We start from the raw sequence: 16,593 nt of genomic DNA on the forward strand, positions 1-16,593 counted from the left end.
AGAGAGACTTGTAATTATCATGGTAATTTGTATTACGGTGATTTAACGGTAAACTGATTTGAGTGATTAAGATGATTCAGAAGGATTAATTATTGCTTGAGAGGATCAGTTAATTCACTATCATTTACAAATTAACCATTATTATTGTTATTATCGTTTTCTTTAATTCATTTTAGAGATGAAATGTCATCCCGAAAGGTTAAATTTTAATTGTTTTCGCATCTTAATTGACAACTAATTTTGATTTCCTTTCTTTGAACGATCAATTCAATTGAATTGAATAATTTCAGTTGGTAACTATTTAGATTGTTGATTAATTGTTAATTGATAACGAGAGCTATGATATGTACCAGACAATGGATGGTCGAGATGTACCAACCTCTCAACAATTATTAGTAACAATTCATTGACCAAACTGATTGATTCTTTGGGTGTAATGTCCGAAGGGTTGAATACGAATTTGACCAATGCAAGACCACGAGAATTTAAATTGATACCATCAAATTGTAGTAAATGATTACAATCAATTGATCCAACATGTTCCTCTAAATGAATCGATTTACATTCAATAGTTTTCAAGTGACCAGAATCATTTGCACGGTAAACAATTGGTACTTTAATAAAACCATTTGAAGCAATCGGTTCTCTTGATTGTACCAAATGATGGTCGAGAAAATAATTTTAATGAAACATTTAATTTACACGAGACAATTAAGCCAATCAATGTCTCGAAAACTGGTTTATATTTAATACAATTGTCAACAATTTGTTCATCGTGTTAAGGTAAAGGTGATGATGAAACTATTGATGAATCGGTGGTTGTTGTTGTTGTTGATGATGATGATGATGATGGAGAAACACTCAGGTAACGTATTAATTGAGATCTAATGACAATCGGACGATTAGCACGTAGCACCGATTTGAATTAAAGAAAAATTTTCCAATGAATCGAACCATTGACTCTTTTGGTCTTCTTGGAATCAAGTTTTGATTTTTAAAATTTTCTATTTTTTTGCAAATTCTGTTTACCTTTAAATGAGAATGGATTATAAATAAATTGTTTGAATCAATGAGCAATTTAAGGTAAGAATGTTTATTGTGTTAATCGATTGTTGATTTTTCTATTAATACTTTCTCTTATTGTTCTCCATTTTGTCTTTGTTTTGACGAAACGTTTTCCTGGTTTTCTGGATTCTTTTCTCTTCTTTATTATCAACCATCATTTTCTCTAATTTTCCAATTGATTACTTAGCGGACGACATAATTTTCGATGAAAATCTTTGAGCAATGACAACCGATGCATCAATAAATCTTTCGACACAATTAGTGATGCATGTTTCAGTTTTACCATCAAACCGAGATGTTAATTTATCATTAACACATTTGTCCCAACAATGTTCAGTTAATTTGTGTACCTGAAAATCAGAGCCAGAAAGAAAAACATAAATAGTGTTGATTAAAGTAAAAGAGGAAATCAAATTGTAATCACCATTTACCTGAGCATTGAATTGGGCAACTTGTTGTTCTTGAAGGATAAAATTTTGCAAGTCTTTGTCCAGCATCACACCACCGGCGTCAAAGTCACCAGAACCATCGGAAAAATCTAAAGACATTTTTCTAATTAATTAGTTAATTTAACAGAGAAAAAAATTCACTTTTTCAACGAGAAAAAAATGTAAACAGTTAAAATGAAAAAATCTCAAATCGAATGACCCAAACACGTGTTGAGAAAAGCGACATCTACACTTTGGAGAAACAACCAGGGACCGAGAGAAATGTAAACAGTTTTTGATTGTGAGAAAAATTTTCTTTTAATTTTGTGAGATTTTTATTACGATTCTTAATTGAATTGATTGTTCTCGACGATAAATTATTTTAATAGAGTTGAATTTACTTCTTGTTTGTTTGTTTCCATCGGTTGAGTTCTTCTTTTTTGTTCTTTGGATAAAAATATTCTGATTTTAAGCTTACCTATTGTTGTTGTTTCTCACTTCAATAATAAACTGTTTCTGTGAATCTAATTTTTTGGTTTATAGTTATTTTTACAGATTAATCATGGAAATTGATGATGAACGTGGTGAAAAAGTGAATCCAATTGAGGGACAACATGAATTTAAAGCTCCCACCGCAGTTGAAGGGAAAAATGATTCGATTTGTTTGGATAAAAGTTTACCTGTCATTCCTGATGCATTAACAAGTGATCCTGTACCTGAGGGAGTTTTTTATATCGAAGTGATAAAAAATGGTTCTGTCATTCTTAGGAAAGAAATTGATAAGCCAAAACTTATCTTTGGTCGTTCTCGAGATGCCGATTTTCCAATGGATCATTCATCTTTAAGCCGTTTTCATGCTTGTCTCCTTTGGAATCCCAAAGACAGGCCTCATGGATCATTTTTCCTTATCGATCTAAATTCTGCTCATGGTACAATGGTGAATAAGGCCAAAATTCCCGCTAATAGACCAATCAAAGTGAAAACCGGTAATGACATAATAAAATTTGGTGCGAGTTCCCGTTTATTTGTTTTGGGTACAACTCTTACTCCAAGTGAGGAGGATGAAAGGGAAACACTGGAAATGGAAGAGGCAGTTCATAAGAGAAAGAAGCTCAAGAAAAGGAAGATCAAGGCTGTTCATGGGGATTTCAAGATGATGAAGATGATGAAAATGATGAACGAGGTGAAGGTGATCAAGCAACTCCACTTGGAAAGGTTTTATATTTACTTCAAACTGGCGGTGGTTCGGCAACAGGATCTACACCAAATGAACACGCTTACAGTGAGAATCCACAGAAATCAATTGAACAATGGTTCGACTCTGAGGGTTATGATTTCGAATATAAAGTCGATTTTAACAATGGAATGTTCAAATGTACCATACAATTACCTTTCGATGGTCAAGATGTACCAATTGATGGCGAACCAACACCAAAGGTGATGAATTTATATTCTGTGTTTTTCAATCTATTTGAACATATGAAATAATAACTTTTTGTTTTCCTTTCCAACAGAAAAAAGATGCTTTGATTAATGTTTGCCTTCGTGCTTGTCAAGTTCTGGACAGAGCTGAACTTTTATTCCCTTGGCAGAGGCAGAAAGATCTCAAGCGAAAGAAAAAAGATAGTTCGGATTCTGAAGATGAAGTAATGGACGAAACTGATCAATATAAAAACAAGAAGGCGAAAAAATTAGCAGCCAAAAGTGGAATTCAAGAGATACTTAATTTCGACAAGTTAAACGAACGATGGAAAGAGATAAGTCAAGAATTACAAAAGTTAAAAGTAAAAGCGGCCACGTTAACTATTGCGACGAAAAGTCAAAGTATCAGGAAATCAACGGAGAATGAAAAAAACGAGGAGGATAAAAAGCCCGAAGGCGATGAGGAAAATGTCGACGCTCTGGATGCATTTATGGAAGATATCAATAGCAGCGACGAAAAGCCAATGAAAACATCTCTTAATGTCAAAATAGAACAATCTAAACTTCGAATGACCATCGCTGATTTAGAAAAGGAACAGGCAAAAGTCGAACGACTAATTAAAATCGCCAAGCCAAGTTTCACACTTCCAGCTCTAGAATCAGTTTATTCAACCCAATCATCGGTACAAAATGATTCATCTTCAAGCAGCACAATCACCTCATCAAATTCTAGTGTCAAACAATCAATTGTGACTGATAAACCATCTAATACAATTAAGATTAACTTAAACGTTAAACCTAAACAATCATCTATAAGTGGTGATAATCAACCAATCAAACCAGAACCAGGAAAAATCGCAATTTCATTAACCAAGAAGAGTTTAATTCAAAAACCTGCATCAGCATTCACTGAATCAGAGGAAACTGTCAAAGCAAAAGTTTTAAATTTACCTTCATCATCTTCATCATCTTTATCACCCCTACCGAAACCATCGACATCACAATCAGCATCCTCATCCGAAGGTGATGAAAAATTTGGACTAATTATCAAGAAAACGGATAAATCAAAATCAGATAAACTTAAAGCAGCAATTAAAGAAAAGTCTAATTACTTTGATCAAGAAGCTTATGTTGACTGGTTACCACCAAAAGGACAAACTGGAGACGGAAGAACAGCTCTAAACGATAAATATGGATATTAATCCAATGGAATCACTTTAATCATCAAAAATTAACTTGTAAATACTAAATTGCGAACAATTTGTTTATTGTAATCAGAATCTACAATGAAATCCATTTCAGAAAGTACAAATTTTTTTCATCTCATAACAATTAAGGAGAAACAAGTTAATCTTTTTTATCAGTCGTGAACAATTTAGGTCGTTTTAACCAAGTTTTGTTTCTTGTTGCTACGAAATTAACCATTGTTGGTCTTTCGATAGAATCAATTAATTGTAACAATTTGGATACAATTAGATCTTCGGGTATCCTATGATTACAGGCGATTTTCACTCTTCGAGCTAAATTGTGGACAAAATGTTTATCACCTCTTCTAACTAGAAAAGCGACTGTACTTCGATCTTCAATTACCTTTTTACAAAACTGTTCAATCAAAGAATCATCAGTAATTGTTGACCAATCGTTGATTTCTATTAATTGCTCTGGAGATTTTCTATCACCTTCCAACCAACCAGAAACCATTTTAATTGCAATTGAACGTAAAATTATATTGGTCCTCAATAAATGATAACAAGCAACTAGATTATCAACACAATCATAAAGTTGATCAACTTCATGATTAGTGAGTAGAATTGATTTTTCAATAACATCTATTATAAATGAAAAAGTTTCCAATTGATTAGTTGATAATGATTCATCTTTTGTCATCATTTTTATGAAAATTTCATAATAATTGTTGACAATTAATCTTCGAGATTGATATAAAGATAAACCATATTGATTCATGAGAATTAATCTCTCCTCTTCCGGTAATATTGGAATTTCTTTGGTTAATTTTTCTAATGATATTAAAGTTTTATCATCGACCTGTGAATCTTTTGAACTAAGAAATTTGAACGGTGGAATTGAAGGTTCGATCATCGTTCGAGTGTCATAATTAGCTGATTTAATTGGCTTGAGACCTCCCGTTAATGGACCTATGAACAGATGATTTTCTGGAGCTAATTGTTTCCTAATTATGAATGACTTTTGCCTCCCGATTTCATGAGCTAAATGATTAGCAAGAACACTTTGTGAATTACAAAGTGTAATTTTCACTGGTTTACATGGATTAGAATCACAGAAAAGTTGAATTGTTGCATCGATTGATAAAATCCGTTCTTCTAAACGATTACTTGTAGCACCGATTCTGCAATTAAAGGAAAATAATTGGATTAATTTGATTGGATTCAAATGTTGGGAAAAATTGTCGAACCTTTTAAGTATTAGTAACAATTCATTGACCAAACTGATTGATTCTTTGGGTGTAATGTCCGAAGGGTTGAATACGAATTTGACCAATGCAAGACCACGAGAATTTAAATTGATACCATCAAATTGTAGTAAATGATTACAATCAATTGATCCAACATGTTCCTCTAAATGGATCGATTTACATTCAATAGTTTTCAAGTGACCAGAATCATTTGCACGGTAAACAATTGGTACTTTAATATAACCATTTGAAGCAATCGGTTCTCTTGATTGTACCAAACGATAACCCGATGGATTAACTGGATCAACACTATGTTCACGGTCAAATGAACAAATTGGATTAATTGTACAATTCAAAGCTAAAGCAGATTTAATTACCAACTCTAAACAGGAACGATTAACAATCGGTAAAGTGGCCGGTATTGAGGCATCGAAAAGAGAAACATTTTCATTTGGTGAAGAAAAGTAATTTGTTGATGATCGAGAAAATAATTTTGATGAAACATTTAATTTACACGAGACAATTAAGCCAATCAATGTCTCGAAAACTGGTTTATATTTAATACAATTGTCAACAATTTGTTCATCTTGTTGAGGTAAAGGTGATGATGAGACTATTGATGAATCGGTGGTTGTTGATGATGATGATGATGATGATGGTGATGGAGAAACACTCAAGTAACGTACTAATTGAGATCTAATGACAATCGGACAATTAATTGGTAACATAATCAAATTTAAATTCCATAACAACAAATCACAATTTCCAATGAAACATGTGATCAAATCATGTGTTTTCCGTATCTATGGTAACCTAAATTCATTTTCATCTTTGATTTTGTTTTTGTTTCCATTCATTTGATTCCAATTGTTTTAAAGTTTTTCTTTCAAATTGTTACTATTTGATTAATTGTTATTCTCTTTTAGATTTCCCTTCTTCATCATGGACAATGATAAAAAGGCTTTCATGGAGCGGCAGAAAGTGAAGGAATCCCTGATGGCCCAGAATCCTTGTGCTCAGGAAGATTTAATTGTTAAGAAGTGTTTAGATAAAGAGCCTAATTGTGATGAAGTGTTGAACAAATTGTATGAGTGTCAAGATTTCTGGAATCGAGTTAAAAATTATTACCAGAGGAAAAATCGATCATCTTTGGTTCTAAATGTGAAAGATCGGGAAAAGGCCAAGAATGAATATCTTGCCTACTTGGAATCGCAAGGAACAACTGAATCAACTGGAAAATCATCATGATAGAATCATTTTGATGGTACAGTTAATTAGAATTCCAATTAATATTTGATGATCTAAAAGGAACAATCAACTTTGAATAACATGATAATCATGAGACAAAATCATCAATAGATTTACCATAAACGTGCCCAATACTATGATCTTCATTGAAAATTAACAAGACGTCTTGAAATTAACAATTTAAATTCAAGCCACTTATCCAATTACATGTATCATGATTATCTTTTAGAATTAATTCTTGTTGATTATCGTTTGTAATGTAGACAAAAACAACAACAGTAACAATTAAAATAGTTTCAAGTTAAACAAAATTCACATTGAGATACATTATCATTGTAAATTGTGAAAAACAAACGTACTAATTAAGATAAATCAACAAGTCTGATTGATGATAATTAAGATTTTTTCATTGAAAACGTTTCAACTTTCAAGTTGAGGAGCAAAGTTTTGCCAACAATCAAGTCACAATTAGCATAACCAGAAAATCTCATCAGCCCCTTAATTCAAAACAGGTAAAACAAGTTGATTAAGTCATTCAACCAGTTGATTCCTCTTCTTGTAACCAACTCAAAATTATGCAAGGAAATACAATATATACAAATGAGATGAGAATAAATAATAATTTCAAATTCTGTTTTGAACTGATCGAAGTTGGAAACGATCGTGCAATTGACTCAATAATGATATAGCCCCTCAAGGACAGAATTATAAGCCTGCAGTCGTGGCCGAGTGGTTAAGGCGATGGACTTGAAATCCATTGGGATTTTCCCGCACAGGTTCGAATCCTGTCGACTGCGAAAAATTTTTTTCCATTGTTTCGGATAATCAAAAAGTCTAATTACCTTTTTTACGATAATTTTAAGTTATCGCTGGAGTTTTTTTTTCTCATTAAAGGTTAGAATTTTTCGATTGTCTATTATTTGTTCTTAATTTATTTATAATTCTTATTTTAAATTGTTCCTTTTAGAGAACAAATCAGGATTGGAACAAAATTACATAAAAAAAACAAGAACAATTGATGTGCGAAAATTTTTCCAGAACAATACAACTAAATCACCAACAGAGAAAGTTGATAAACTCAACAATTTATGATCAATATCGTTTTTTTTTAGCTGGCAATTTTATATTAACTATTAATTTAGTAATCGATAAATTGTTTGTCAAGGGAAAATATAAGAAGATGCTAGTCTAACAATTAAAATCATCGTCTAAATTGTGAATGTACAGTAAATGGGTTTACTTAAACTGCCGTTTACTTTTGTGATTTTAAGACTAAATATGTGACAGTTTTGATTCTCAATCCATCACTTTAAAAATGTCGTTTTTTTCATTGACATAAAAACAATTGATGATGATGATGATTCTTATTATAATTGATTTGGAGACAAGATTGAAGAGGAAGATGAAAAATTGTCGATTATTATGATTTCTCATTTCTTTCGCCTTGAACGGGTACAGGAGTTGATGATGATGTGGACAGGGTGTTGGTGGTATTGTTGGTGGAGGTTGTGGTGATCATTTTAGCTCGTAAAGTTGCTTGTTGAATCTCTTTGCTTCGCTCTTTTAACGCGTTAGCGGGAAGAATGGGCTTATTGGGTGGTATGGGAGGAGGTGTTCCACGAAATAATGGACTAGTGCTCGATCCAGTTCCGGTTACTGGGCCAGTTGAGAATTTCTTTTGTATCGGTGCTTGAGGACTTCCACTGGCAATCACAACTTTACCCGGTTCCTGGTGCGTGAGAATCCTAAAGAAATGGCAATAGAACACAAATTGACATGGATTAATTATAAAAAGAATCATTAATTTACATTTTGTTAGTTAAAAATGAAAGGCAATGAAATAAATTGATTGACTGGGAGATAATTAGATATCTGTCACATCATTAATCACTCATGAGTGAAAAAGGTGCAAAGTGATGACCTTGAAATTAAAAAAAGATCAAACTATTTGTAGGTTTGGTCCCTGTCGATTAGGTGTGTGTGTGTATAAGTGTAACTATCACCAATAAACGTGAAGGTGAAAATGATCAACTAACATGATTAACTGATTATTTTGTCTGAAGAAAAAAATTTGCATGGATATTTAATTAAACATTTATCACTTTGTAAATGTAATTAAATGGTAGGAAAGCAGAAAAAAAGGAAAACGAATCATGATTATGATAATTAACAACAAGTTAATCATAACTTACTTTTGGTCCGTTGAGTTGACAGTTACGATTGTTGATCTTACACCTTCACCTAATTGAGCTATTCTTTTTGATTTGATTGTTTCCAATTCCTTTTTCAATTTATCATTTTCCTCTTCTAATTTGGTTGATTTATTTTCTAGATTATTTATTTTATCCAAAAGCAGTGATTTTGATAATTCGTGACTGGCTGTTAATCTTTCCAATTCTGATTCCATTTGTAATGATCTTTTCGATTCCTCTTCGAGATCTTCACTCATCTCAGCGGCTCTACATCGTTCAGCGGTCAACATGTCGATCAGCGCGTTATTATGTTGCTCATGTTCAATTAGACGACAAATTAATTCTTTACGCTCGGTAACTAAACACATGACCATTGACTTTTCACGTTCTTTAACCTTTTCAAGATCACTTTTAATTATTTCCAATTGTTCTCCAAGTGATTCTTTTTCCTTTTCCAATAGTTCAATTTGCGAAATCATCTTGTCCCTTTCGTATTTTGCACTTTTCGTTTTTTCACTTTCTAATTCCTCCAAACACGCTTTATATTTGGCCTCTCGTTCACATATTTGAGATTCTAAATAATTTCTCACTTTCCTTTGATGGTCTATAAGGTTCCTTAAATTTTGATATTGTAGATTGTAGATTAATTTGATTGAGTTTTCATCATATGTTGGATCATATGCACAATAAGTGTCTCTTAACAAAGCTGTATAAGGATCAGAAGGATCAATTTGAATGGACTTATTGGTTTGTTGCTGTAGCTGTTTGGATTGTTGTTGATTCTGTTGGGAGTTTGTTGTTGTTGTTGTTGAGTCTTGGTGTTGAATATGTTGTTGTAATTGTAATTGTTTGCATTTTAGAGCTCGATTATTTGGTATTATGGTGTCGGTAGACAATTTTGAGTGAGGTTGAGGTTGTGTCCACCAGCGTTTATTATAACAGGGATGAATAAGCCTCCTGACTTGTTCCGTCTTGAGTATACTGATCACAATATCTTTAGCTTGAAGTTCACCTTCCAGGGCACATAGAGCACGAATCAAATCAGCTTTACTTGGCTCCATTATTTTATTTACAGGTTTCGATGTCATTGTTATCTCTCTTCGACCAGCGAAAGTGTCAACAGCAAGTAAAAATCCAATCAAAATCAAAAAATGATAAATAAAAAGATAAATATATGTATAAAAAAAAACCTATCCAACCAAAGAGTATGTATATTAATATGTATACGTATTAATCAATGAGCAACCAATATAATCCAAAAGTTACCGAATCATTTGGAATCATGTCACTGGGAAAGGAAAATAGCTACAAACAGTAAAACGATCGAAGAGGATCAAGATTTAAAATTAAATTGTTATGATGATTAAGATTGATTAAAATCAAATTAAAAGAGAAATTAAAAGCAAAAATTCAAATGTAGTCACACAATTGATGTTAAAAATGTTGTTGACTTGGTCACAGCCCCTTGACCAATTTCATCTTTCATTCTCTGACATTAATATTATTCATTCAATTTCTCCTTAATCTTTAAAAAGATCAACACAAGTGTCTAATTATTGACCAACAATTAAAAATAGATAACAATTTAAATTACAATTAGAAAATTAAATCACAAATCTAAAGTTAAAACCAAACAAAATTCACTCTTGATTTTTGAAGCCTCAGAATTTTGCACAACCGAAAAGCAGAAAAAGAAAATCGATTGTCCCTCCATCTGTGGCTCGTTAAACGAACTAATCAGAATCGAATTTTTTTTTCTTCTAAAAATTGAAAATAAATTCTAAAGATTAATAATTGTGACTATTTAGTAGGCAATTTGTTTACGATTTAATTGGTTGGTAAATTGGTTTTTCTTTTCTTCTCTTTTCTTACAATTAATTATGTGGAAATTGTGACTTGATTAGTGATCTTCTGGTTGGTGGTTCAAGGTAGATGAGGCCATCTACTTGTTCATCATGAAACCAAATTAATCTCTTCCTCCATCAACATCATCATCTTTTTACAGGTAAACCGTGAGGATGGAGCAACTTTGTTGGTGTAAATTGTACCTTATTTTCAGCTGTGTCTGATGATGAGAACAGTATCATCATCATCTCCATTATCCCCATCATCATAGATCTTTTTTAGTTTTTTAGCTTCTCCCCATCACTTGCAATTTACATAATTTAAACACTCATTGTTAATTTCTACCTTTCTGTGTATGTGTTTGTTTTGTTTAAATAGTACAACCATTTAAGGACATCATTTTTTTTTTAATTTATCCAAAGTTACCATTAGTGTTGTGTGTGTATTTTCAGACCTTGATGTAAACATTGTCCCCTCTTATTCACCTTTTTTTTTCTCATTCATTCTATGTACATTTTAATAGTATTTTGATGAGTAACAATATTTATCAATCTATTCTGTTTTATGAGACAAATTAGAAGTAGATTTTCACCTAACATACTGATTTAGTTAATTGCTTATTACAAAATAACCTTTCTGCTAGTCTATTAGATTTCCCTATCTTACTTTCTTATTGCTGTTCTCTTTCTCCTTTTTACTCTCTCTCTCTCTCTCTTCTCTCTTTCTCTCTCTCTCATATTGTTTCTTGTTATCATTTTCATTACCTTCTCATTATCTTACCTCTCCACCTTCTTACTTTTCAACATTGATAAAACGCAAAGATCCAAGACACAAGAAGAGAACAAAAAATACTTGTCGAAAAAATTGTTTGTGCTCCCTAATCTTGAAGGAAAATCAACCATTTTCCCCCTGTTTTCATATAATAAGTTCCGGTGATTTATTGTCGTGGTTAATGATGATCATCTAAATCAACAATCTCTCTGTTTCATTAGAATTGATCTTCTCCATTAGCAATATCATGGAATAACCTGTGTACCAGATTTCTGTTCATCATTACTCACCTGTTTCTATTTTTGGTTACACACCTTGTTTTTTTTGGTTCCTCTTTTGGTCTTTTAATGAAATTGATCTGAGTCTGACTATTGATTAACTTTGAAAATACCAAATTAATCCATCAAGTTAAATTAATCAGTTATGCTCACAATTCAACCAATTATGAACTCTATAGATACAAATGGTAAACAATCGGATGATTTTCAAAGTGCAAATTTTAATGCTGACGATGACTTTGGTGATTTTGCTAATTTCCAGGATAATAAAATAGTTGATGATGATTTTGGAGATTTTACATTTTTCCAAAGTAGTACAAATGTAAATAACTCTTCTAATTATAACAATAGTAATTCAACAATTATCACATCCTCTACAACCCAAACCACGACATCAACAACACCAACAACAACCGCTTTCAGTGCTAACGGATTTAGACAAGATGATGCTGAAATGAAACAACATCAAACACACCAGTTGCTTAACGAAACAAATAATGATGACTTTGGTGATTTTACATTTTTCCAAGGTGATAATTGTGATAATAATAACATAAGTATGGACGAAGATGATTTTGGAGATTTCAGTTTCTTCCAGGGTAACGATAAATCAAAATTAGAAACAATGACAAACCACGAGATCGATAACAAAGATAATATTAGTACTGATGGAGATTTAAATTTCTTCTCAACCATTGATAAGAGTGATAATAACTTGATAAAGGATAAACTGGACCAGGTCGATGATATTAAAGAAAAAATTAACTCTAATATAAACCAAAGTGCAGATGATAATGATGATAATGATGGTGATGATTTTGGTGACTTTGGTGATTTCGCCGATTTTCAAGAAACCAATCAAGTGATCAAGAAAAAAGAAACAATAACTGACCCAACCTCTATTAAATCTCTACCACCATTACCTTCTCGGACAGTGTTACCTTCCAATATATTTTCATCTACTCCGAAAATTGAGAATGAAACAAACTCAGGAAACAATAATGATTGTTTAACAAATTCATCTCTATCTTCAATTGTTAGTCAATCATTTACCAAGGATATACGAAATGAAGGCAATAAAATTATTTCTACTAATCTATTTGCCGATACAACATCTCAAAGGTACGTAAAGAAGGAAAAATAAAATCAATTTAATCATTGATTCAATTTACCTGTAATACAGGTAAATTTCTGTGAAAATGGTAGTTACAGCACCGATTATATTATTTTCTATCTCTTTTTTTTTATACAAGGACATTTCTGTTTTTCTTTTTTAAGAAATACTAATCGTTATAATCAAAAACACTCATTACAATTATCTTTTTCTCTATCAATTGCAGTTGTAAAATGTGGCAATCGTTGATTAATTGGGAAGAAGCAGCATCGCTCAAATTAAATTGGGAATCATCACATACATTCCAAGTTTTCCTACGATCTCTTAAAATTGATTCTAGAAATATAGTGAGTATATTGTATTATTTACCTTTCCCTAAGATTTCACTCTGATTAATGTTGAACTTTTTCCTCTTCTAAGCATTTCAATGACACACTTATTGATATCAATGGAAATTTGAAGAAGAGAAAAATGTCGATATCTCTAATTATTATTTTCTCTTTTTTCTTCCTCAGCAACAAATGCCTAGTCTGAGAGACTTTTCAACTCCACTCATACCATCTAAGCTGACGATTCCTCAGCCAACGCCTTTACTACCTTCAATAGTACCTTTAGAGCCTCAAGTATCACAACAATCTCACCAGTTGACAATCGCTTCTAATTCACTGAACAATAGTTCAGATAATAAGCAACACCAAGAACAAAGTGCCTCATCTATTCCAGAAGCAAGTTTCGATTGGAATTCAAGCGGATTAACTAATCCCCTTGAAAAAGATTGGTTAATCCTTCTATAACCTTAACGACAACAACAAAATGATATCCGATTATGTCAACGAGAAATTTAAAAGCAAACGAAAAGAAAAAAAGTTTATCATTATTATCGTTAATCAATTTCATGGATGAAGTGATTTTCTCATTACAAGAAATTCAATATTATCCAATCCTTGCCATTTTAACAAAATCAAAGATTTGACTTTAATCTTAAAGGTGTTGCAATTTAATATTAATTAATATGAATGGATGGATATTAATTACATCTAAATGATCATTTGGATACAATGCATTTAAAAAAATAAGAATCTAAATCTGGTACATTCCTTTTGTGTTAAATTCTCAATTAACTTTGCCTATTCTTCACACCGCTAATTATTAATTACAAGGAGAAAGACTTTTTCCTCAATGATGATCAACAAAATCAACAACAACAACAAAACTTTCATTTGGAAATTTCATCATCGTAAACTTTTATCAATTCATATTGTAAGAAAACAGAAAGCGACTTATTAATTAATGTCAACGACATTGATTCTGTAACTGTGTCTATGTTTCACAAATAGTCATAAGTGAAACGGAAACACAAATATTCAAACTTGTCAATAATTATTATTGCAATTTGAGTTAATGAAATTAATTTTTGCATTTTAACCTCCAAAGTTGAACCTCATAAATATTATACTTCGTGAATAATTGACACAAACTGAAAAACCAAAATTAAGAGTTTGAACTCGACGATTTATTTTTTTTAGATAAAAAAATATTGATAATTGATTGAGTGAGAGGAAATTTTTAAAATTGAATCGACAACTGCTAGGAAGTAAAAATGTTTTCATGATCCACAACAATTAAGGGAATTAGTTTCCATTGATGAACATTCCTGATTCTACATGGAAAGTAAATCTTCATCATCGTCAATCAAATTATCCTCAGTAAATTTCTGATAAGCGGCCATGAAGTGAGCGACAAAAGCTTCAAAATGAAGGACCCGTTTACTTCCCACTCTCATTTGATGTTCGTAATGAGAAGCAAGTTGAAGTAATTTACCTTTTAAAACTCCATTACAAATGTGTAACAATGAGCGAATTAAAACTTTGAAAATAATCTCCACAGGGATAAGATGTTGCTCAAGTTCGTAAAAATCTTCTCGAATGTCTTTCACTTTTTCCAAGGTCGGATTTTCAATCATCTTTTTGGCTATTCTTTGAATGTAAAGCATATAAGAAGGTTTGATAATCTCTTGGCTTGAATTGATGTACATGGTTTCCATCATCAACAGGGCTCGACGTAAATTGCGATCACATTCAGAGGCAATTTTCGAGATTAAATTTGGACCAAGATCAAAATTTTCTCTCCGTCCGACAAATTCAAGTATTTGAGCTATTTTATCGGTCGTTGGAGCTGAAACTCTATGTAAAAGACAACGACTTTTAATTGGTGGTAAAATCGTTGAACTTGTATCAGCGACCATAATCAATCGAAGGGTTGAAATATATTTTTCCATTGTTCGTCTGAGTGAATGCTGAGCATCTTTGGACAATTTATGAGCCTCCGAAATAACAATCACTTTAAACGGAACCTTATCAACAAGGCCTCCACTTTGAGCTATATTTTTCATGACATCTTGAACAACCAGACGATCTTGAATTCCAATATCACTTGGATTAATTTCGATATGATAATTAGAAGCAATCGAATTAAGCTCAAGCTTTTTGTTAGAAGGCGTCTCAATGGTTAAATGTTCAATTCGAGTTTTATCAACACCAGAACCATAAATTTCCCTGAGAATACATTGAACCCGAGTACGTTTTCCAGATCCTGGTGATCCATAGACCAGTAAATGTGGAAAATCATTCGATCGAATCTAAATTTCAAAGACAAACAAAGAATAAAGAAACAATAGAGAAATAGAATTCAAATTAATGGAAAAGAAAAACAATCAAATTAAGCTAATTAAAGTCAAATAGAAACAGAAAAAGCTAAAACATAATATTAACCAATTTACCATTCGCTTCAAATAATCAGCCTGTTCCTTATTATAATCCAATTTGTTTAAACTACTTGGTCGATATTTATCACACCACAAAGCCATAGTTCTAATGACTAGATAAATACACTAAATTTAAAGACAACAATTGAAATTAATTGTAAATAACAATTAAGACAAAAATGGAAACAATAACAAAGACAATGAGGAAAAACAAAGAACATTCAATGAGCCGAAATTTGGCGCCAAAATTTTTGTTCTTTTTCAACGAAACTTGCGCCATCTGTTGTTTGTTATGAGAAACTTTCGAAAGTTGGACAATTAAATTGAAGAAAGTTTTTTAATTTGATTTTGTTGAAATGCTGCAATTTGAACATTAATTGGACATTGATTAGGAACTGTTGACCAATTAGATTGGAAAAGAATTGATTTGTAGCGGAGAAAAAAGTTGATTTTAAATATTTGATTAGAATTTGTTTTTTCTTTAATCAGTTAAATCGGAAAGTAATGAATACATGAGAATTAAATTAAAAAGAAAAGAGATTTAATTTGGAAAATAATTTACAAAATTCTTCCGCAATTTAAATATCTAATTGATTTGGCATAAAATAGAAAATAAATTGATCACAATCAATTACCTGGTTAAGATTAACAAGATAGACATAAGAAGAAAAAATTGTCTCTCAACTAAATTAACAGTTAATTACGAGAAGCGAGAAGCTTAAAAAAATGAGTTAACTGCAGACAATTAACATGATGATCAACGGAATAATAAAATGGTATTAAAATGATCAAAAACAATCAACATCTTCCTCATTAATCGTAATAATCAAAGAGAGAGAGAGAGAGAGATCAAGTAGTTAATATGATTGGAAAGGATTAAAGGAAGTAAATAAAAACAATCAGTTAATCATTTGCTGAACCTTTTTTTATCACTTGATTATCTGCTCTCCCCTTAATCATTTGAATTTGTTTCATGATTTAATCGCTACAATTTAACAGTAAATCATCAACCATAAGATCGTTGATGATAAT

The 16,593-nt window shown here is 31.6% G+C and overlaps 6 protein-coding genes and 1 non-coding gene across 7 annotated transcripts; 3 read left to right on the forward strand and 4 right to left on the reverse strand.

The window, feature by feature from the left end:
- Positions 1–1,077: 1,077 nt before the first annotated feature.
- On the reverse strand, positions 1,078–1,719 carry LOC128393825 (mitochondrial import inner membrane translocase subunit Tim8-like). Its single transcript, XM_053354039.1, has 2 exons — positions 1,497–1,719; positions 1,078–1,415 (listed from the first exon to the last, which is right to left on the reverse strand). Exons 1-2 carry the CDS (start codon positions 1,611–1,613, stop codon positions 1,245–1,247), a joined length of 288 nt encoding a protein of 95 aa, XP_053210014.1. The 5' UTR covers positions 1,614–1,719; the 3' UTR covers positions 1,078–1,244.
- Positions 1,720–1,800: 81 nt separating this feature from the next.
- On the forward strand, positions 1,801–4,227 carry LOC128393823 (kanadaptin-like). Its single transcript, XM_053354037.1, is given in 3 exon segments — positions 1,801–2,595; positions 2,598–2,930; positions 3,008–4,227. Coding segments are annotated over 3 exon segments (1,983 nt in total). The 5' UTR covers positions 1,801–2,055; the 3' UTR covers positions 4,118–4,227.
- On the reverse strand, positions 4,147–6,567 carry LOC128393824 (glutamyl-tRNA(Gln) amidotransferase subunit B, mitochondrial-like). The gene is made up of 2 exons (XM_053354038.1): positions 5,350–6,567; positions 4,147–5,283 (listed from the first exon to the last, which is right to left on the reverse strand). The coding sequence occupies exons 1-2, from the start codon at positions 6,075–6,077 to the stop codon at positions 4,263–4,265; spliced, it is 1,749 nt and encodes a 582-aa protein (XP_053210013.1). The 5' UTR covers positions 6,078–6,567; the 3' UTR covers positions 4,147–4,262.
- Positions 6,568–7,312: 745 nt separating this feature from the next.
- Positions 7,313–7,394, forward strand: Trnas-uga (transfer RNA serine (anticodon UGA)). Its single transcript has one exon. It is a non-coding gene; the product is annotated as a tRNA-Ser (tRNA).
- A 112-nt stretch (positions 7,395–7,506) lies between these two features.
- LOC128392913 (CTTNBP2 N-terminal-like protein) lies at positions 7,507–9,973 on the reverse strand. The gene is made up of 2 exons (XM_053353004.1): positions 8,790–9,973; positions 7,507–8,342 (listed from the first exon to the last, which is right to left on the reverse strand). Exons 1-2 carry the CDS (start codon positions 9,875–9,877, stop codon positions 8,018–8,020), a joined length of 1,413 nt encoding a protein of 470 aa, XP_053208979.1. The 5' UTR covers positions 9,878–9,973; the 3' UTR covers positions 7,507–8,017.
- Positions 9,974–10,594: 621 nt separating this feature from the next.
- On the forward strand, positions 10,595–14,222 carry LOC128392911 (aftiphilin-like). The gene is made up of 4 exons (XM_053353002.1): positions 10,595–10,794; positions 11,456–12,805; positions 13,024–13,144; positions 13,313–14,222. The coding sequence occupies exons 2-4, from the start codon at positions 11,829–11,831 to the stop codon at positions 13,589–13,591; spliced, it is 1,377 nt and encodes a 458-aa protein (XP_053208977.1). The 5' UTR covers positions 10,595–10,794; positions 11,456–11,828; the 3' UTR covers positions 13,592–14,222.
- Positions 14,223–14,288: 66 nt separating this feature from the next.
- Positions 14,289–15,778, reverse strand: LOC128392912 (replication factor C subunit 3-like). The gene is made up of 2 exons (XM_053353003.1): positions 15,577–15,778; positions 14,289–15,435 (listed from the first exon to the last, which is right to left on the reverse strand). Exons 1-2 carry the CDS (start codon positions 15,661–15,663, stop codon positions 14,458–14,460), a joined length of 1,065 nt encoding a protein of 354 aa, XP_053208978.1. The 5' UTR covers positions 15,664–15,778; the 3' UTR covers positions 14,289–14,457.
- Positions 15,779–16,593: the final 815 nt, after the last annotated feature.

The sequence above is a fragment of the Panonychus citri genome, unplaced genomic scaffold, assembly GCF_014898815.1.
Source record: "Panonychus citri isolate SS breed McGregor unplaced genomic scaffold, ASM1489881v1 Contig00138, whole genome shotgun sequence".
NCBI classification, from domain to species: Eukaryota; Metazoa; Arthropoda; class Arachnida; order Trombidiformes; family Tetranychidae; genus Panonychus; species Panonychus citri.